The sequence below is a fragment of the Danio rerio genome, chromosome 7 (assembly GCF_052040795.2).
Source record: "Danio rerio strain M-AB ecotype USA chromosome 7, GRCz13ab, whole genome shotgun sequence".
Lineage (NCBI taxonomy): Eukaryota > Metazoa > Chordata > Actinopteri > Cypriniformes > Danionidae > Danio > Danio rerio.
This window is the reverse complement of record NC_141027.1, coordinates 34,012,941-34,035,319: the sequence shown is the minus strand read 5'-3', so window position 1 is coordinate 34,035,319 and position 22,379 is coordinate 34,012,941. Positions and strand designations below refer to the sequence as shown.

The 22,379-nt window shown below is 36.5% G+C and overlaps 1 protein-coding gene across 21 annotated transcripts in view; it reads left to right on the top strand.

Moving 5' to 3' along the window:
- The window catches only part of pias1a (protein inhibitor of activated STAT, 1a), a 65,631-nt gene that overhangs the window by 20,049 nt on the left and 23,203 nt on the right, over positions 1-22,379 (top strand). For all 21 annotated transcript variants that reach the window (XR_015495843.1, XR_015495841.1, XR_015495839.1 and 18 more), the window contains exon 2: positions 6,408-6,843. Coding sequence is in view for 2 of the 21 variants with exons in the window: in XM_087261361.1 (XP_087117487.1) it covers positions 6,408-6,843 (436 nt within the window). In the remaining 19 variants the exon portion in view is untranslated. The remainder of the gene's footprint in view (positions 1-6,407; positions 6,844-22,379) is intronic.

Sequence of the window (22,379 nt, the reverse complement as noted above, 5' to 3'; positions counted from 1 at the left end):
AAAATCATCAAAAACTTTAAAAGACTGCACTTTAAAATGACTACTGACTTGTGCTGTCACGATACTGAAATTTTGGTACCAATCTATAGCATTAAGCACGTTCTTAAACCCTACTGGTATGCCATGGTGTTCACGTGCTCAACAAAATTGACTTTGATTGGCTGTGACGGTCATTAGTTAACCGATATTCATTGCTGTTTACGGAGTGCAAACACAGAAACAGGGACACTGGAGCATTTTAAAGCCACAAAGATTAGTTAATTCGTTAGCAGATCGCTTGTATATCCGCTTATATACAGACCAGCTGATCTTCACGGCTTTAAAACAGTCCAGTGTCTCTGCATCTGTGTTTGCACTCCGTAAACAGCGCTAAAGCATGGTGAACTGATGACCAAAATTCAGTATGGTGACAACACTACTACTGACCAAAGCCAAGTTATACTCAGGCACTGGTCATGTGTTTAATTACATTTAATATTATCCCTATTAAATAAGAGGCTAACATTAAATGTAATTAAATACATGACCAGTGCTTGAGCATCACGTTGGGTTGGTCAGTAACTGTGACTGCCTGTCTGATATTTATCAAAAGGTGGAGGTGGAACCAAATTTGATAAATTACCTCGTTATTCTCTATGCAGAAAAAAACGTCCTGTTATTATAACCTTTTTGCAATATTGTGATAACACCGTATACTGTGATAAATGCTTCAGCAATTAATCATAACAAGACAATTTAATAATGTTATAAATAGGGCTGTGCAAAAATATAGATATATCTAACTTATTGCGATAATTTCTTTCACGATAGTGTTTCGATAGTCCAACCTGAAGTATCGATGCAATTTGTGCCAAACAACCTCTTCCTGTGCTCCAGTAGATGTCGCTAACTCGCTATCAACAGAACGCTAAGTAATATGGTATCAAAAGTAAGCAAGAGTGAGCTAGGTGGAAAATATAAAGGAGCCTCCAGCTTTTAGAGCTGACTTGTGGCTGAACTTTGATTTTAACACTATACCAGGATGTACTGAATTAGACAAAAAAGCCATTTGCAAGCTTTGCAAATCTTTCTTAAAATATTCAGGAAACACTATGAACTTGCGTTATCGCTTAACAAGACATCACGCAGATAAATAGAGCGGCACTGCAACCTCCGAAACCTCTTGATTCAAGGCAAACTATGCTGGACAACATTATCAAAGAGCTTCCGTCTACCTCAACTAAGATTGCAGAGTTACTGAAAACTGCATAGCAGGAATGGGACATAAAATGGAAGGACCTGTCGTTGTAACAGACAACGCGTCAAACATGACCGTAGCAGCACAGCTGGCTGGCATGTTGCATGCAAAATGTTTCACGCATGCCATCCATTTACCTATCTGCGACCAGTTTTCACAGCAAAATTCACACAACTAACAGCATCACGAAGATTAAATGAAGCATTAAATAACGTTAGAACATCTCGTGCTTAATGTGTAGATTCAGTGGCAAACACTGTTTTCTGAAAAGTCCGTCAAACTGGCTTTAAAGTGAATAGCTTTAGTTATTTTTATAGTGGACTTTGAACACTGGAAGTTTTATATCCACTCTTCGAAAAGTGTAAATGCTGGATTGATATTCATTATGATCACTTGTCAGATGTGCTTTTAGGTGGTTTCTAAAACTAAATCCGCCAGTGTTGTTTTCATTCTCTCTTATCCAGACCTTTACATTTTTGTGAATGAAGCTCCCTGTCATCGGAATTGATTTATTGCCAGCTGATATTAACCAATCCATTCGCGTTTTGTTCTAGCGCAGTGGGCCAATAAGAAGAGCTTGAAGAAGGGACAGACATTGCGGACTTTGTTTACTGCAGCAAGTTGACATGTTAACTGTTTTAAACCATTCCTGAGCCCTGCGTTTGGTGTTTTTAGGTGCAAAGATGCTTAATGCGCGAATTCACGCATGTGCTGAACATTTTGCTGTGAAAACTGATCACACAACAACAATTTTATGCACTCGCATAAATGCTCCCAAATATATTTTGAGGTTGCATAGATAAAATTTCAGGCGCATATGTGACCAAAACGTTGCAGTTTCGAGCCCTGATTTTGGACAGTTTTGAGCACTGTTTTGCAGTTTTATGTTTACTTGATGCATTTTATTTTATTTTTTTACTTATTTTAGTTTTATAAATTGTTTATTTCATTTACTGTATATGTGACTTTAGTGGCATATACATTTTAGTTAAGTGTTTAATAACTATGCTTTTAATACATTTCAGTGAGTTCTCTGTTCAATCACACTGTGCAGTTCTAATTAATTGAAATGGATGGGAAATAACTTAGAACTGGAATTTTAATTTGTCTGCTGACTTTATCAAGTTGTCAATATAACCTGACACATACTAATACAAACTATTGCAATATATCAGGATATTTAATGTATAACAATACCGTGATATATTGTATCATGACCCATGTATCGTGATATGTATAATATCGTGAAGCCCTTTTCAATACACAGCCCTAGTTTTAAACCTACAAGGCATGAAAGGAGCTGAGTTTTTTTATGCCAGTCGACTGCTTCCAGTTGTTCTGGCCATGATCACATTGTAAAGAAGCAGCACTGCATTTTTATCATACTAAATGTCTAACAAAACACCCAATATATTAAAGCAGTTTTGGTATTTCCCTGTTTGCTGTAAAACCAAATTAGTAATCGAGGGCGGATGACATCATTAGCATAGCGAGACTGGACACTAGTGAAAATTACTTGATTTGGACACTCTTCAAGACATTTGACATAATGTAAGTACATAAATCAGCAAAATATGCAAAACTTCAAGTTGTTTTTTGGATATTTTAATTAAAAAAAAATCTCTAAAGTGAACTCTGCGTGTTGGGAAAACCTCACAGTTAAATATGACTGGCTCAAACTCTTACTCCAGTCACGTTGTGATTGGCTAAAACTCTTGACAGAGAGCAGTCTTCTTACATCATGCAGAGGTTTGTTCTCAGTGCACTTTTTTCACACATAGCATCTATATAGATCAAGCTCATTTGACAATTAAGCTCAGCTTCCCACATGACCAGCAATTCAAACATTCTTTTAAAATGTTCATTGTACAGAAAAGCCTATTTGTCCCATTTGTCTGATTATGTATGCATGTCAAACCATTTGATATTTATTTACTGGTAAGTCAATTCAACCTAACTCCTTTAAAATTGTACCAATTTCTGTTTTCCATAATTTCTCCAATGCCCTCATTAGCACATTATTTGACTGCTAAAAGATCTCACTGCTTCGACACCCCAATCATGTGAAAAAATGAAGTGTGAAGCAGAGAGACAGCACTGACAGACGTGCAGACTTACATGTGAAGCATTTGACTTATGCAGTATGCATGATCGTGGTCAGGAGCTCTCTCTATCTCTCCATTTCTCTCTCTTCATCTCTCTCTCTCTTATTTCATTTGAACTGTTCAGACTCATAAGCTACATCATGAATTCTTATTTTGTCTTTTTCTCTCTTCAGTCCCATGTGAGTCTCCTGTGTTGTCAGTGTGTTTGTTATGTGAGATGTTACTGTATGCTCTGCTGTATTTCACCTGCCTTTTTCTGCCACTTTTTTTTTCTCCCTAGTGTATTACCAGACCTTAAGGATGTGTGTGTCTGCTTTAGTGTCTGATTTCTCTATTCCTTCAACAGCTCAGTTATTGATTGCCATTCTCTTATTTGTTTCCAAAACACTTGTTTGAACATGATGGATCAGTGAATTAATGACTGTTTGGAATGTTATGTTTTGGCTTTTTTTTTTTTATCTGGGAAATTAAAGTCGTTGTTGTAAGCTGCAGCCATGGTTCCTTTGTCGGCAGACTGTGCTTTCAAACAGCATTATGCCTGCTGAGTATTTTTACTGGAGCGGTCTCTATGTGTGCGCATGTGTATGTGTGTTCAGTTTCATTTGTTTTGGAAGCCGAGCAGCTCATGTCTCTGCCCTTCCCCCATCTCTCTCTCTCTCTCTCTCTCTCTCTCTCTCTCTCTCTCTCTCTCTCTCTCTCTCTCTCTCTCTCTCTTCTCTCTCTCTCTTTCTCTCTCCTCTCTCTTCTCTCTCTCTTCTCTCTCTCTCTCTCCCTCTCTCTCTCTTCTCTCTCCTCTCTCTCGTATACCCACTGTCATTCTGTTTTTTTTCTCCTCCTGAACCCACCTCTTCTCTGCTCTCCTCTACACACTTTAAAGTAGAAATGCATCATGTGTTTTATTTAGGAATGTCTGGCTGGCTCTTAGTTGTAAGATCATCTGTCTGTGTGAAGCACAGGGATTGAGTTGTTAATCAGTGCATTGTTAGCTTTTTATTGTCTGACTAATTCTAAACTAATATCGTGTCTAAATGAGAAGCTAAGATATATTTACACAGGATTGAACGCTGACAGACGTTACTTGTGAATAGTGCAGATTCCAAACACAAATGATTAAATGAAAAGCTTTGCCTAGAATTATAATTCTTTCATCATTTAGTGTTTTAAATGTAAAATGTCCTTCTGGGGACTATGAGAAGATATTTTGAAATGCGTTTCAATTGCTTTAAATAAGCTATTAGGGTAAACATGACATTGTCCTTGATGGTTTGGATGCTCGGACACTTTTATATGACATTTTTATGTATTACTAAATACACTCACCGGACCACTTTATTAGGTACATCTGTCCAACTGATTGTTAACGCAAATTCTAATCAGCTAATCACATGGCAGAAACTGAATGCATTTAGGCATGTAAACATGGTCAAGATGATCTGCTGCAGTTCAAACAGAGCATCAGAATGGGGAAGAAAGGTGACTTTGAACAAGGCATGGTTGTTGGTGCCAGACGGGCTGGTCTGAGTATTTCAGAAACTGCTGATCTACTGGGATTTTCATGCGCAGCCATCTCTAGGTTTTACAGACAATAGTATTGAGTGGCAGTTCTGTGGGCACAAATGCCTTGTTGATGCCAGAGGTCAAATGAGAATCGCCCGACTGGATCGAGCTGTTAGAAAGGCAACAGTAACTAAAATAACCATTTGTTACAACCGAGGTATGCAGAAGAGGATCTCTAAACGCACAACACGTCCAACCTTGAGGCAGATGGGCAGCAGAAGACCACACTGGGTGCCACTCCTGTGGAGTCATGTCAGCTGAGAACAGGAAACTGAGGCTACAGTTCGCAAAGGCTCAGCCAAATTGGACAATAGAAGTTTGGAAAGCGTTGTCTGGGCTGATGAGTCTCGATTTCTGCTGCTACATTTGGATGGTAGAGTCAGAATTTGGCCTCAACAACATGAAAGCATAGATTCATCCTGCCGTGTATTAACAGTTCAGGCTGGTGGTGGTGTGTGGGGGATATTTTCTTGGCTAACTTTGGGCCCATTAGTACCAATTGAGCATTGTGTCAACGCCACAACCTGCCTGAGTATTGTTGCTGACCATGTCTATATCTTTATGACCTCAGTGTAGCCATCTTCTGATGGCTACTTCCAGCAGAATAACGCACCATGTCATAAAGCGCTAATCATCTCAGACTAGTTTCTTAAACATGACAATGAGTTCACTGTACTCAAATGGCCTCCACAGTCACCAGATGTCAATTTAATAGAGTACCTTTGAGATGTGGTGGAACAGGAGATTTGCATCATGGATGTGCAGCCGACAAATCTGCAGCATCTGCGTGATGCTATCCTGTCAATTTGGACCACAATCTCTGAGGAATATATCCAGTACCTTTTTAAAGCTATGCTATAAAGTATTAAGGCAGTTCTGAAGGCAAAAGGGGTTCCAACACGGTACCAGTAAGGTGTACCTAATAAAGTGGCCGGTGAGTGTATATATTTATTTTAGGTGAGGGTCATAAGTGTGCTTAAATAACAATAGAGCATTCTTTTTTAATTGCTCCTTCACTTAAATTTCATGAGGAAACACACGTCAGTCAATCTAGACCACCTGTGTTTGTCAATCTGTAGAAGAATGGTTTATTATTCAAAATGTTAGCATGTACACTGTCCGTCTTTAGACTGCATTGTTTGCCCTCTACTGTTTGTTTTCTCTGTCTCATTTTCGAGCCTGTGAAATGTGACACTTCCGTTGTGTTTGTGTGTGTTTGGGGCTGCTCCTGCATATTTCATAGCTTAGACCATTACTGAACTATCCTAGCCTGAGGGAAAGCGTGCATGTGAGAGATGTGGGTTTCTCCGTGTGTGTGTGTGTGTGTGCCTTCAGATGTGTGTAAATCAGTGCCTGAGCAGCGAGCTTGCCCAGCGTTTACCCAGTAAACAGTTTGGCCTATGCAAATGATGGGTATTTGATGCTGGAAGTGTGATTTTTGTTATTGCTTTGGCTCAGAATTTGCGTGTTCATTTCTACTGCTCTCTTTCTTTCCTTCTCCTGTATAGCAAATGGTGATGAGCCTGCGGGTGTCAGAGCTGCAGGTTCTCCTGGGCTACGCAGGCCGAAACAAACATGGACGAAAGCACGAGCTCCTGACTAAAGCCTTACACCTTCTTAAAGCTGGCTGCAGCCCCGCCGTCCAGATGAAGATCAAGGAGCTCTATAGACGACGCTTTCCTACCAAGCTGGTGTCTCCGGCTGAACTAGCACTACCTGGAGTTCATCCTGCTGCTTCTTTGCCCCCTGGCCTCACACAGCTGGGGTTTGACGGACACGGTGCACCCCCGTCTCCTCTGCTGCCCATATCCCTACTCGGGCCCAAACATGAGCTGGGCCTGCCCCATCTACCTACCAACCTGCACCCTGTTCATCCTGATGTTAAACTGCAACGGTTGCCCTTCTACGACCTTCTGGACGAGCTTATTAAACCTACCAGTTTAGGTAAGTGTGTCTCTACTCTCAAAAATCACATTTTACTCAAGCACATAAAAGGGCAGCACAATGTATTGTTTCAGCATCGATACAACACTGTACGCATCCACAATAGTCATATCTGCAATTTTAAGTTGGAATTGTAGTTGACCTGAAGTCACCGAGATTTGTGGAGTAATTAACCATAGTAGAGTCAAAGTTTATCATCAGCATGTGTTTTAAGTATGCATGTATGAGTTTAAATCATTTGGGCACAAGAAATTGTATTATTAGTAACTTTAATAAGTGAAGTTTAATTTTCAACTAATTTCTAGAGGAGCATGTGCTCATGATTGACCCAGCTGGTCCACATTAGCTAATCATGATCATCCAATCAAAGGATCCCAAGTCACTGTCACTATGTATATTCTCATTTCCTTTCTACAACTATCTGGAAGAAACCCCCTCCTCCCCTTCTTCCTCCTTTATCCAGAATGGGTGGCATGATGGCCCAGTGGCTAGCACTGTTGCCTCACAGCAAGAATACTTATGGCGTTGGATCCTCGCTAAGCCATCTGGTATTTCTGTGCGGGGTTTGCATGTTCTCCCCGTGTCCGCGTGGGTTTTCCCCGGTTTCCTCCCACCGTCCAAATGTGCTCTATATTATAGATAAAATAAGCCTAAACCTTTTTTATGATGTCTTACTCTCAGGAAGTTCGCCTTGACCTTAGCAGCGAGGGAGTTTGAGATCGACCTGAGCTCAATCTCCCCTCGCCCTGCAAAAGGGGGGAGCCCTGGGCTCAAAGATCCCTTGAGATCAGGGCTCAAGCAATTAGCAATCCAGTTAAAAGTAAAAAAAACACATTGGCTCCTAAAAACATAATTAAAAGCAGCATTGGCTTTTACTTGAGATAATTCATCGTAGAACTGTCGTTGCATGTCAGCATGGTATGATTCAATGATTCCAACTTGGCACTACACTCACTTGCGACATTGTCACACAACTATCTACCAGCAAACATTACGGGGAATAGCGTCTGTGAAACCTCAGCCGCATAATATACACTGACATTGTGAGAAGAAATATGGCAGTATTGTCTGTGATGTTGTAGTGGAATTTCGTACCGGCAATATTTTGTCTTACAATAACGTTTAACACTCATGTGCTTCGATCGCCATCATCAAACAATGACCCAATGGTGGAGGTAGGCCAGTTGCATATTTTGCCACATGGCAACTCGGTATTCTAGAGTGTCTAGGCAATGTGTAAAGTAGCAATCATTTCATACTTTGACGTTCGGTTTTAGGCATACTATATATTTTCTAGGCATTCTATAGAATGTAAGTAAGTACGTAAGTAATGTGGATTTATGTAGCCCATTTATTGTGTATGATCATACACCCAAAGCACTTCACAATCATTAGGGGGTCTCTCCACACCACCACCAGTGTGCAGCATCCACTTGGATGATGTGACGGCAGCCATAGGACAATATATATATATAAGAATCATTTCTTAAGTCTTAAAAGCTAAAGAAACATTTCTTATCATGGGACAAAATTATTTTGTGTGGATTTTTGCCATAATAAAGTTTTTAATACGTTATTCTGAGTTATTCAATGTACAGAATTGAAACCAAAATATTTTTATTATAAAGCATTCGCAACAAGTAACAATAAAAATGCTTTAAAACCATTACTGATCGGTTTGTTAAATCATTGCTGAATAAAAATATCAATTTCTTTTAAAAAATCTTACTGACTTGACTTTGTAGAGTATATAATGTTTATGCAGTATGTAAATATGCAAAAATACAGGTTTAGTTGCAGCATCATGATGTTTCAGTATGTGTTGTTAGGGTGGATTTGTTCTGGAGTAATGGCAGAAAACGAAGAAGTTTTGAGCACATTAAACCTATGAGTCTTGGTGAGGTTTTGAGTTTGAGATTTTTAGTGGTTTTGGTTTTTATAATGAATGTATCTGTAGGTTTGTCTGTCTGCCGAAGAGATCCTGTTTTTCCCTACATTAGCATTTTAATGATGTTGGCTGGTTGGGCATCAGCATGTTCGTTTGCCTGAGGAGTGTTGTTCAAATAGTCTGCCAATCCCCACAACCAACCCCATGTCTCTCTGTTTTCCTAAATCGTCTCTCTCCTCCTCATTTGCATACAGTGTTGAAATCATGAGTAGACACACCATGGCACCAGACACCATAAAAAACACTTGCACAGAATATTCTAGAGCACACACTACAGGGGTTCAAACTTAACTTGTAGAAATGTACTGCTCTTTTTTTTTACTGTCCATTTTAGCTGTTTATTAAATGTGGTAGTGAAACAATCTCGCATTTGTATGCATGTAAATTATACACACACATGGGCACACACACATATGAGCAATTCCACAGTTATAGATGACATTTGCAGTAAAAACCCAAAACATCAATTCACAAAGAAACTATTTGTTTACATTATATTAAAACATCTGTTTATATTTTTTCAAAACAACCAACCAAAGAGTTATGAGATCAGAAAAATATCAATCTGTAAACATATTTTGTACTTTAAATGAGGAAAATAAACATGTTATGGATGTGACCAAAAACTCTGCGAGTTTACAGTATTACAACATACTCTGTAGAATTTCAGTGAATTAAACTGCACAGCCCAAAAGAAACAATGCTAATCAAAAGGATAATAGTTGTCTCACTGTAGAACAAACATGATTCATTTTATTTTATCTGACATATTTCCATTTAGGAGGGAAAAGCTTCATTATGGATGTGACACCTATGGATGTGACAGATGTGAAATTGCCACTTATGTGACTTTGGTAAATCAAATATTAATGTTTGAAAACATTGACAGAGACATTTGAGTATTTTTACAGTGCTGTAAAATTCAAGCATACACCAAAACCCTAGAAAATTGCTCCTATAATTCATTACTGTCATGTTGAAGATTATTTTCACCATCGTTACAATACCACATGATAATAACTAAATGCTCATGATATTACAATTTCGTGCTCAAAAAAATTCTAATTATTAATCTAAGTTACAGAATTGTTTAGTGAAAAGTATCGTTTCATATATATATATATATATATATATATATATATATATATATATATTTGTGTGTGTGGGTGTGTGTTTATATATATATGTATACATATATATGATTATAAATACATTTATATTTTCATATATGTTCAGATGCAAAAACCTCTATGCCGTTTGAAATTTCCATCAAAAATTGACAATTTTTTTTTGAGTTATTTAATTTTAAAGACCTTTAAAAAAAGTGTATTCTTTGCCATAAACCTAAATAACTAAACTTACACACAAGTAAAAATGCTAATTTTCAAAGGACATTTCAGACTCTTTATATATATATATATATATATATATATATATATATATATATATATATATATATATATAAATATAGACAAAGTCTCTTTATTTATCAGGGGTCGCTACAGCAGAATGAACCGCCAACTTATCCAGCATATGTTTTACATAGCGAATGCCCTTCCAGCGGCAACCCAGTACTGGGAAACACTCATACACTCACATTCTCTCACACACACATTACAACCAATTTAGCTTATTCAATTCACCTTCAAAGCATGTGTTTGAACTGTGGGGAAACCCGGAGCAACCGGAGGAAAACTACGCCAACACGGGGGGAACATGCAAACTCCACATAGAAATGTCAACTGGCCCAGCTGGGGCTCGAACCAGTCACCTTCTTGCTGTGAGGTGACACTGACAGTGCTAACCACTGAGCCACCATGCCGCCCCTGCATTTATCACTTATTAAATCATTTCTAAATTACAAATATGAATAATAACAATCTTACAGACCAGTAGTAGTTGTTTGCAGTAATTTATTGGACATATGCAAAATATTTTTGCTCTTTCTATATCAAAACATATTTGTAAATTAGGTAAATGAACTACACGCAAGTTGTTACAATTTTCTATCATGGTAAGGAAATAATAAATTTTTATTTTGCTGTTAATTTTAGTGCTACTGCCATATAATGATCACCCTTTAATATTTTTTTAACTATATGCCTTGAGATCACATTTATGTTTTCAGTGTTTTAGAAAAGGTGCTTGGATCAGCCCGCTGAAACATTTGACAGTTTGTTTCACAGTCATATAGGTTTCACATTTCACATGTGAAAGGTGATATGTGGTACAGACAAAACAATCCCAGCAGCATTAGCGAGACAGTATGTTCTTTTACAGGGAGCGATTTAGCCTTGCCGTATTAATATAATGTGAAGTGTGAAGTCAGCTATTTTGAATTGATAACCAGGCAAGTGAGAAATGTGGTTAGTCATTAAATGCTAACCAAATAGATCCTACACCGTCAGTCTGGGTAAAACAATGACATGTTTGATCATCTTGTCCATATTTGAGTTGTCATTGAGCTTTATTTAATCATTCATTATTTTTCAATAACATCCAATCCCAGCTTTCATTTCAAGTGCTTAAGACTAGTTTAGTTATTTTTGCTAGTTTTAAGGTGTCCTGAATGAGTTGTTGGGGGATTTGTAAAATGATGAGCCTGTTTAGCAGGGCTGTGCTGTTATTTGTTAACAGTGTGTGGTGTCTTGAATCTTTTTCCTCATTGTTTTAATAAATAATGTTAGAAATAATAAGGTTAATGATAAATGCTGTGTTCTCTGGTAAGCACCTAAAACTCTGAATAAAATTAGCATTATAACTCAAGATAACAGTATTTATTTATAATAAAATTTATTTGTAACATTGTACATCTGTTTACTCTTGGTGATTGCTGAAAGTAATTATTGTTTTGTTTCTATCTTGCTAACCAGCAACAGATTGCAGGATGTGTGCTTCTCATAAAGTAAATATTTAAGGATAATCTGTCAACCTTTAGTACTCTTTTTCCATTTACAGCACAGAAAATGTTCTGGTGCTGTATATATTAGGGCTGCACTTTATATTATTTAAATATCACAAATGGTCATTTTGCAATATATACAGTACACATCGCAAAGGGTCGCAATAAATGACTGATTTAATACAAATGTTTCATTGGTACCTGTCAGTAAAACACAATTTGAATTTAAATGTACCACTCGGCAGTTGGAAAAGTACGTTCTATACAGTACGAATGTCAGTAGTATGAATGGAACTCGGACATACATCCGCCATTTTTTCATCTTCATATGACCTACCCATGAATTCTCTCTTGGTGCATCTTGGAAAAGCGTAACTTCTATTCGATGTGGACTTCTGAATCTCGCCGGAAGTCGTAAGTCACCCGGGTGCCTCTCACATACTGTTTTTATCGTACTATATAGTATGAAAGTATGCAAATGTAAATGCAGCTGTAGTGTTTTTATTTTTCTAGAAATATTTTGAAATGTATTGGTTTTAAAATAAAATATATATATCGTATCGCTTATCAAATATAATGATAACACTTTACTTGAAGGGGGTGTTCATAAGACTGAGCCTTTATAATCATAACATGAAACAAATCATGAATGTGAATGAGATTTTATGGTTATGACAACTGTTATTTAGTGTTAATTATGTTATGTCATTTTAAATGCAAAGATGGCATTGTTGGTTTTGACAATTTAACGTAAACAGATACATCACAATCAGTTTTTGTCTTTGTCACTACAGCTTGACATTACCAAGACAACATAACTTGTCATAAATCTTTCATAAATATGATTGTCATGAGGCCATTATAGTTTTGTCATGAATATTTTTCTGATTAATTCAGTGGAACATATCACATCACTGTAAATACAGTGGACTGTATTTGTCATTAAATGTCTCAATAAAAGAGTCAACAAACAATCATTTTTAAGAGCATCATTGTTATTTAATGAGGTTTTAATGACAATTTCAGCTTGTACCACTGTAGTTCAAGCAAATGTATATGATGCTGTTATAAAATTCATTTGACACGTTTTCATAACAAACAATGTCATCTTTGCATTTAAGATGTCATAGCTTAGTAATTGACTCTTAATGACTTGACTTCTCATTAAGATGGCGTGTCATGTCCTGATTGTAAAGGCTTTATGACAGTCTTATGAACAACCGTTCAAGTAAAGTGTTTCCAATATAAAATTATGTAGCATGTTATCACATTTTTTTCAATATCACAACACCCTACAATGTATTTATTTGAGAATTAGTATGTTTTTTTTTTTTCAACCTAAAAAGTTGAACAATGATATGAATGAAAACATGAATTTAGGCCTACACTTTATTTCTCACTTAAGCCAAACTTGCCTGCAACATTGAACTACATATTAAGTTGCAGCGTTGGCTCACTTGACCTTCGGCATCTCTTGATAAAAATAATGAGGTAAAAGTGGTACAACGAAGACACAGACAATTTGGCAGTCTGCCACCCTTACAAAGAGAACAAGATAGCCAATTAATGAAGCACCTGTGGCGGAAATATTGGGCAGTTTTGAGGAGATGGATAAGATCATTGGTTAAAAATACGGGGGGGAAAAGTGTCCTGAAGACATCTTGGTTTTGTTATCATCACCAATAAAGTCTGAATTTATGGCATCAGGCAACTTGAATAAAGTTATTTGCAAAAAATTAGACTTTCTGCATCAGTCTTCACAAATAAATCAAGACTAAGTCAATAGGAAGTTTCATTAAAAAAGAGAAACGTTTAGATCCATGTCAAAGCATGTTTTCCAGCATTATTTGCCCTTTTATTTAATCTGGCGTGCGTGATTTTCCTTGTGCTTTGACAATGTATTTATCTCTGAATGCTCTAACAGCATATCATTGCCCCCTGCCTCTTACACCACAGGAAGCGAGTATTTATTTATTTTCCATAATCTCATTATCATCATTGTCATCATTATTCTTCTCTCATCGGAGTGATCCATGCACTATGCGTGCATTAGTCATCATCTCAATCACCCTCTGGCATGCTGGCATATAGGAGCATTTAAAGAACTTGGAGCCTTTTTCGGTTTATTTACGTCATGCAAAGGAAGTCAGTGTGTTTTATTAATTAGCAGAGATGTGTCTCAGCATGAATGTACTCCTACACGAAGAGAGCAGTGCGGTATGCATCTTCTAGTTACCAACCAAATCATATATAACCTTCTGAATAAAAACCACTTCAGATAAGTGTCAGAAATGTTTGTTAATTAAATGAAGTTATTTAAAATGGGTGTCTCTATCAGTTTCAAATTGAAAATAGCTTTAATGGCACGCAGTTACCGCAAACAACAAAATATTGGCAAAGCTAAGAATGCATGTAAACAGAGTGTATAACAGACGAATAGATAATTCAATATTAGCAGCTGCACACAGTGGTTCTTTCTGTTTCGATTTCTGTCTCTCGGTTTCTTTGTGTTTCTCTTTCTGTCTTGGTGTACTGCAAAAAGACTGAGAGGAATTTTTATTGGCATGTATGCCGGGTTTAGAGTATCCTAGCTGTGTTTTCGTTAAGGCGAATGACCTACAGAGGCTTAGTGTGGGGCTGTGTGTGTGGGCAATGCTAAATCTACAGCACAGTTTTGTTAAATCAAACCCTCACAATTTTGTGTCTTGTACCCAGGCTTCTAAAGCAGGACCGTTTCCTGTGTTGTCTTTAATCACACTCTTTTCTCTCTGGCCAAATGGACATATTTCAGTAGTGATAGGCTGCAGTGGTCTGAATTGTATTTTTAGCAGTCCTGTCTGTTTACGTTCTGTTGAAACATCACCGACTGTGTTTACACGAATACCTAAGTTGATCTCCGGTGTGGTATTAGTGGGACGAGAGTGTAAACAGATCCGTTTACAGTCAAGTGGGTCTCAAAGATAAGGGTGTGCATGCTTTTCAATGTATTTGGCATCTTGTACAATTCAGGACCGAATTAAACCGGTTGTATGAGTAATATGCAGATGAGCGACTGCAGTGTTGCTAAAATAAGCATAAGAGTAATATTAATTACTCTCACAAATAATTGTGGGAAGCTTGCTTGCCCTTTATATAATTCTACATTTACTGTAGGATTTAAAATACGTAAGACTTGCACTAGTGTTCAAAAGTTTTTCTCCTATGCTTACAATAAATACAATAAGACAGTAATATTGGGTTTGAGATATTACAAGAACCATAACCGGTTTTAATGTTTAAGTTTTTTTTGTTTTTGTTTTTTATGACTATTTTATTTAGTTTTTAGGGCAACAGTATCTCTTGCCAAAAAGGACTCTCAATATCAATAGCTGCTGACAACCCATAATTCAGGAAACATTTGAAAAACAAATTGCTTATACACCAACATTCAACCATGCTAGACCTGCACAGTGCAGTGGCTTATTTATATCCAAAGAAAAGAAAGAAATTCAAAGATTCCTTTTCAAGTTGTAAAGAAATTTCTGTATTTTAAACTACTAAATATAACAGAAAGCAATTATTTATTTTAATTATTTAGCCTGACATGTTTACTGTTCCAAACTATTTTAAATGTTTCTTAAAATAAAATATGTTGTGTTGAATGGGGATAAAATTTTTTTTTACCCAGACAATTAAAAGAACAGTTAAAAGCAGTAATCACAAAACTGTAATACAGTGAAACAGTGATCTTTTTGTCCATGGTTGTCATACCATTTGAATCGTATACTGCACCATGCCTAGATATTACAATTCAGAACTAGATTCTTAAAGTTTGAGAACAAACTTTGAGGCTGGCTTGTGAAAGCCTGATGGTAATAGTTTATTTAGTTTAAACAGTTTTAAAAAGTATGAATAGATAGATAGATAGATAGATAGATAGATAGATGGATAGATGGATAGATGGATAGATGGATGGATGATGCAGGGATGGATGGATGGTGTGCTAGCATGAGTCAAACAAGCCAACCCCCGCTTCTCTACGATGTTCTAATACTGAGATATAGCTGCTGTTGCTAGGTTAGTCTGTTTTGTTGCTATGGAGTGGATTGGCAGCTTAGACTGATGATGTATCAAAGCTTCTTGCCAGTAGGAACAGTTAAAAGCAACACCCATGTCTCTATCACACTGCAGCATGACGATATCAATCTGAACCTCTATAATTGCAGTCTATGGGACCGTTGCTAGGGTGCCGTATCTGGTTGTTAGGGGTGTGGCTAGAAAGTTAAAAGCTCATCAGTTATTGGTAGTTTGGTAGTCTGAGTTAAATGAGCCCAGTTAGAAGTCTGTGCAACAGTCTGATGTAGAGTTATGAGCTCACAAAGTTTGACCCAATGTAAAGTCAATGAGAGACTTTTGCAGTGGAAGTCTATGGGACAGTTTCTAGGGTCCCAAAAGTGGTTGCTAGGGTGTGGCCAGAAAGTTAAAAGCTCATCAGTTATTGGCAGTTAGGTAGTCTGAGTTAAATGAGCCCAGTTAGAAGCCTGTAGGACAGTCTGATGCAGAGTTATGAGGTCACAAAGTTTGGTCCAATGTTAAGTCAATGGGATTTTTCAGACGGTCCCGGGACGTTTTTTGGAAAACCAAAAGTCGGATCAGTCGGAAAAGATATAGCAACCCGAGTCAGACCAGTTTGGAGGTCTGGTGTGAGTTTGGTGGTCATAGCTTGAAAGCTCTAGGAGGAGATAGAGTTTAATTTTTAGTCTCAGAAGAAAAATAGGATAACAATAGTCTGGCTTGCTACACAAGCTAGCCTAATAACTCCACTAATGGTGCTTATGAAACTTTTCTTATCACTATTAATTGTAGATAATAAATTTTTAACACTTGTTCACATAGAGATCATTCTGATACCTAGTATCAGGAACAACAATGAGAAAGCATGTACAGTACTTTTATGCTTCACATGGAATTACAATTCAAACCAACTCCACTAATAGTGCTCACGTAACGCTTCTTATTGCAATTAATTGATTATATATTTTGAACAAAAGTGCACTTGTTCACCTAGAGATGATTCTGATACATTCTTATCATAAACAACAAAGAAAAAGCCTGTACAGTAGTGTATGTTTCTAAATTAATTAACTAAAAGGCAATCAAATGTAGCACCTTTCATTTGGATTCCATTCTGTTGTTTATATTAGTTAATTCCCGAACTCTATTATCTAAATAAACCTTAAGAACTGCCTCAGGTTTTGTCAAATTCCCAGTCAAAATAAGTAAAATACAGTTACTTTTATTTAAAATTTCTAATTTCATGATATAAGATTTGTTGGCTTGGTTAAACACCCATTCCACAGAAAGTTGTGCAGCTACAGTGAGCATCAGTCTAACTATTACTTAACTCAGTATCCAAATGTTTGTCTCTTATGCTTATCAGGGCTGCATTTATTTGATCTAAAATAAAAGAAAATCTGAAATTCAGAAAAACTCCACTAATGGTGCTCACAAAACATTCCTTTTTGCAATTAATTATAGATTATATATAATGAACAATAGTGAACTTGTTCACTTAGAAATGATTCTGATATCTCCTTATCATGAACAACAATGAAAAAACATGTACAGTATTTCCATGCTTTTAAATTAATTAACTAAAAGTCAATCAAATGTAGCACCTTTCATTTGAATTCCATTCTGTGGTTTATATTAGTTCATTATATTAGAATATTCAAATAAACTATAAGAACTACCTCAGGTTTTGTCAAATTCCCAATTAAAATAACTAAAATTATACTATTACTGCGATATAAAATTACTCACTTCATGATAAAAGATTTGCTCATTTGGTTGAACACCCATTCCACAGAAAGTTGCGCAGCCACAGTGAGCATCAGTCTAACTATTACTTAACTCAGTATCCAGAATCATGAGTCAGCCAGCCTCTCTGAAGAAGGAAAACACACAGACATCACCATCAATCACACAACACACAGCCTGCCGTGCAGTCAACACAATGAAGAGTCTAATCCACAAGACCCCCTCCTGTGAAAGAGAAAACAAAATGCTTATTTAGCCCAGTCTGAATTCAGCAACAAATGACTTTTCAAATACAGTAAGAAACAATAATTGTTAGGATTGATGCATAGCTTTATTGTCAAATGTAAAAACACATGCATATCATGTAGTTTTTTATGTCACATTTATAATCAAAGAAGGGTGCAGATGAAGAGAGGTTTTGCAGAAACAAACCGAAGCACACAGGCCTTCACGTCCACTTTACATCCAACTGTTGAAGCAAATCAGATGATAAAGACTGCTGTGCTATTTTTAGATTAGACATGGGGGAGGGAACTTGTGCCTGCTCTCTCTCTCTCTCTCTCTCGATCTGCCTTTTTCTCTCTCTGTCTCTCTCTTTTGCCTCTGTCCGCCTCTCCCCGTCAATCTCCCTTTGTTTCTCTCCATCTTCAACGCCGTTATTTTCACTGTCTCTCCCTCTTTCCATCTCTCTCTCTCTTACCTCCCCAGTGTTGATTGTAAGAATAGAGATCAGGCTAATTATGTGTCGTCGAGTCGATTCTCCAGGTCTAATTGCACCCCTGCCGTTTCATGTTAAAGAAAGCGAGAGATTTGAAGCTGCGGAAGAGAACAAGAGGCTGAATATAAGCAAAGCAGGAAAGAAAAGGCCAGAGGAAAGTACGGCCTGCGAAAATGGGTAGGTGGGTGTATAGCGGCACCTGTTTGGCCTTTCATCAGCATGGCCCTGGTCAATATTCATAGTTAAATGGAAAGTAATTAGCTCCATAACGATGCCGCACACACTTATATTCAGAAAACGTTACCTCGCTTTCTTTTTGGTGTATGCTGATGAAATAGAGCAAAGTCAATAGACCTGTCAACAGGATGATGTATTGTACGTGTGCGAGAAGGGAAAAGACAAATGAAGGCAATGGAGAAAATAAAACGAATGGAGAATGAAAGCACTTGGGAGGGGGAGAGCACACAGCAAGTGTCGAGAAAAGTAAAATGGTAACAGTCGGAAAAACAGGTTCACGGAGAAGCAGGAAATTAAGACATTTGGATAATTTTTTGAAGAACTGTGAGGACATGATGGCTTCACACAAGGTGCCAAATGCCCACCCACATATTTGTAATTTCCTCTTCAGTTAGAATCAACAACACTTTAACAAAACTTTTTGCACATATCATGTGAGGAAAGTGCTATAGTATCATATAGCTTACACATAAGCAAAGTGTTTGCTATTTTGTTGTCAATGTAAGCACAGATACAACAATGGTGATAAATACTGCACTCCCAAACAACAAGGTAGAGCATTATTAATGTTTGGTTAACGGTGTTAATGTCCTGATATTCATCTACTCTCATTTGAAAGAAATAGCAATTGACTCTTTGCTGGGAGTTTTATTGACAGGTGACTTGATCAGTCATATTGCTGATATTCTGTGCTCTCTGTTGCCATCCGCCATAATGTCTGGAAAACCAAGCATGCAGAAAAATTAGCAAATTACCTTTGGATGTTCCAATCAGTTTTTTTTTTTTTTTTTTTTTTTGCCCTTGAGTCTAAGTTCGAGCCATTTGATTTTGAGTATCTACCGATACCGAAACCCAATCCGATACTTCTATAATACATAAAAAAACAAAGAAAAAAAAACAACAACAGATCAAGACAGACAGGATGTTACTTATTTTTTTTATATAATTCACCTTATTTTAAAATTCAACAACTCTGTTAACAAACAGATCACTTCTGCGGAGTAGCTTGAACAATCAAGTAATAAATAACATCAATTCTTCTCTTTTGGACTTTTAGTGTAGCAGTAAAAATAATATTAAAAACAAACAGCACCTCAACTTAAAATACCTGGCAAGCAATCCCAAGTTTACATATCTCACAGTTTGCTATGGCAATGTCGTCATCAACTTTATAACACCTCCAGACCGCAGACATTATCACGCTTTCTGCTTCAAGCTGCTTTTGTGTTTTACTTCGCTGGCATTAAACTAATAATGTCTCTGCAACAATGTGATGTCATGCTGCACGATTTCCAATCACGTGATGGGATCTGGACATCCTTACTTACAACACTGACTTCAGATACCCATTCTGGCTAGGGGTTAGGGTTGTAACGCTATGAATTTTTCACGGTATGATAATCGTCTAAAACAATACCACGGTTTGACGGTTTCGCGGTATACGGTATGTTACAATTGTTACAAAATAATAGAACAGTGAAGCAAATTTGACTTTTTCCAAATAATATATTTTTAGTTACTATAAACAACATCACTTACAATGAACAAATAAAAATAAGAAAATAATAAATAATGTGTCAAAGTCCAAATAAAGTCCAAATAAACATGGTGCAAATCCTCAGTAAAAAATAGATATAAATATTTACTATACTATAAATAGTTACATAACGAAACTAGATTCAATATGGAACATCCTTAGGTTTTATGTGCCAGCATGGATATGGTTGTCTATCGATATGGATTTGGATATGGTTGTCTGCAATGCAGACAAACAGCTGCATCTTCATTTGCGTCTTTTGAAAACAGCAAGAGCAGCAGTTCGTCTTTCCTGTGTCACTGTTTTGTCATGTTTCTGTGCTGCTGTGCATGCAAAAGTACTTAGTATGAGAATTATTTAATGAAAAACTTTTTTTTTTTTGCGTTTTATTTAGCCGCGCATAAATGTATGCCTATCTCTCATTCCGTGTTGTTCAAAAAGCTTGGTCCACAAACAAAAGCGAAACCTATGCTTATTGGTTGTGATATAGCGAGTTTGAACCAATCTGGGCATGGAGGAGGGACAATGCATCAATGTATCATGTCTGATTTGTCCGGAGACACAGTGACAAGCGTTTCTTTGTCAAATCAGCGTTGTCAAATGTTGATGACGTAACCGCACTGATTCCGGAGCCTCTGAAAGTCCGCGAATGTTATGTGATACAGCACTGGAAAGCTGAGATTCTCTTCTTTATGCCAATCTTTGAATTGTATGAATCGGATCAGCGGATCAAAAGTTATTAAGAGCAATACTTATTTTTAGCCGCAGGCGGCTGTCTCGGTCTTTAAGGGTTAAAACCGTTGATATGCAATTGTTCATGGTATGATAATCATGCACGTTCAAATCGTGGTAAACCGTCATACCGGTATATTGTTACAACCCTACTAGGGGTTGTAGAAAATCTGTGGATGGTGGCAAATGCGGTGACTCGACTATGAAGAAATCCATTTTAGACTTGATTTATTGTACAAAAAGGTGTGCAATAAATATACAAAAATAAATTAAAGGAGAAAAATTAAATTGTGCCATCCAGCTATAGTTGTTTATATTGCTTAATTTGCACTGGACATAAAGCAATCCCTTTGCAGTACAGTACTTTTTAAATTGCATGTAAAACACACATATAGTATAGTATATATATAGTATCCATATAGTATATTTCGCACACATTAACATTAGCGACTTCATCACAGCGAAAGTTCCTATAAATATGTAATGTTGTGTGTGAAATAAGGGAATGCATGAGTATAAGGGAGTGTCAATGTTATTCTTATACAATGAAATTATTACAAATTGAGATGTCAAAAACTGTGCTATTTGTTTACTTTTTTAAAGTATGGTGATTTGTTGTAATTTTGATTGTACACAATTAAAAGAAGACCATTTACAATTATCATAATCTCTTTGTAGACATAATTAAATTAAAACATTTCAAATAATCTCAAATAGTTTTTTACAGTTTCCGTCATTCCACAGCAAATACTTTTTAGCATTTAGTTAAACAGAAAATAAAAGCATAAAAAAGAAATTATAGTAGTGTTTACTATAAACAGTATTTATTACAAATTGCAAGCATAAACAAAGTGAAATGTGCTTCACAAACACTCATGTGTCTCTTTCATTTGCTACCTATACAAATGTGTGCAAGCTTTGCATGTGTGTATTTGCGTGCTAGAAATAGTTTACCAAAATAAATATGTTTACTCACTTTTTGCTCACCCTCAAGTAGATCCAAATCATTATGGGTTTCTTTTTTCTGTTGATCACAAATCATTTTGAAGAACGTTGGAAACCATAGTTATAGACATCCACAAGTCAATGGTTACCATTTTCCAACATTTTTAAAAATAGCTTCTTTTGTGTTCAATAGAGAAATAAAGAAAAATAATTTTCTTGATTGTTAATTGCGTTTAGAATATATTTATTGCAACACATTTTAGATGATATCACAATGTAACATTGAGTACAAAGAATTGGATCATGCAAAAAAAACTATTCTGTGCCTACAATTTTTTATTTTTTTTTCTGTATGGCTACATACTTTTTTGTTTCAAGTTTTTTTCCATTCAAGTAGTAATTCTTTCCATTTCTCCACTTTTAAATTGCATCACCAAACATCACTTTGCTTTTAGCGTCTCTACAGGTGGTGGTCAGTAAGCCCGGAGAGTTTGCTAAATGCTTAATGAAACATTGAAGGTCACATCATTTCAGTATGGTAAAATAGAGATTTCAAGGGGTGAGTGTAGAGCATTCAGATCACAAAAATATATAGATTTTTATTTTTTAATAAGCAAAACCATTCACATTAGTTCCAAATGACTAAATTCAGAATAATTATTCCTGTCTATTACACTGGAACACCACAAACAAGCATAGCGATCAACAGTTACACTGC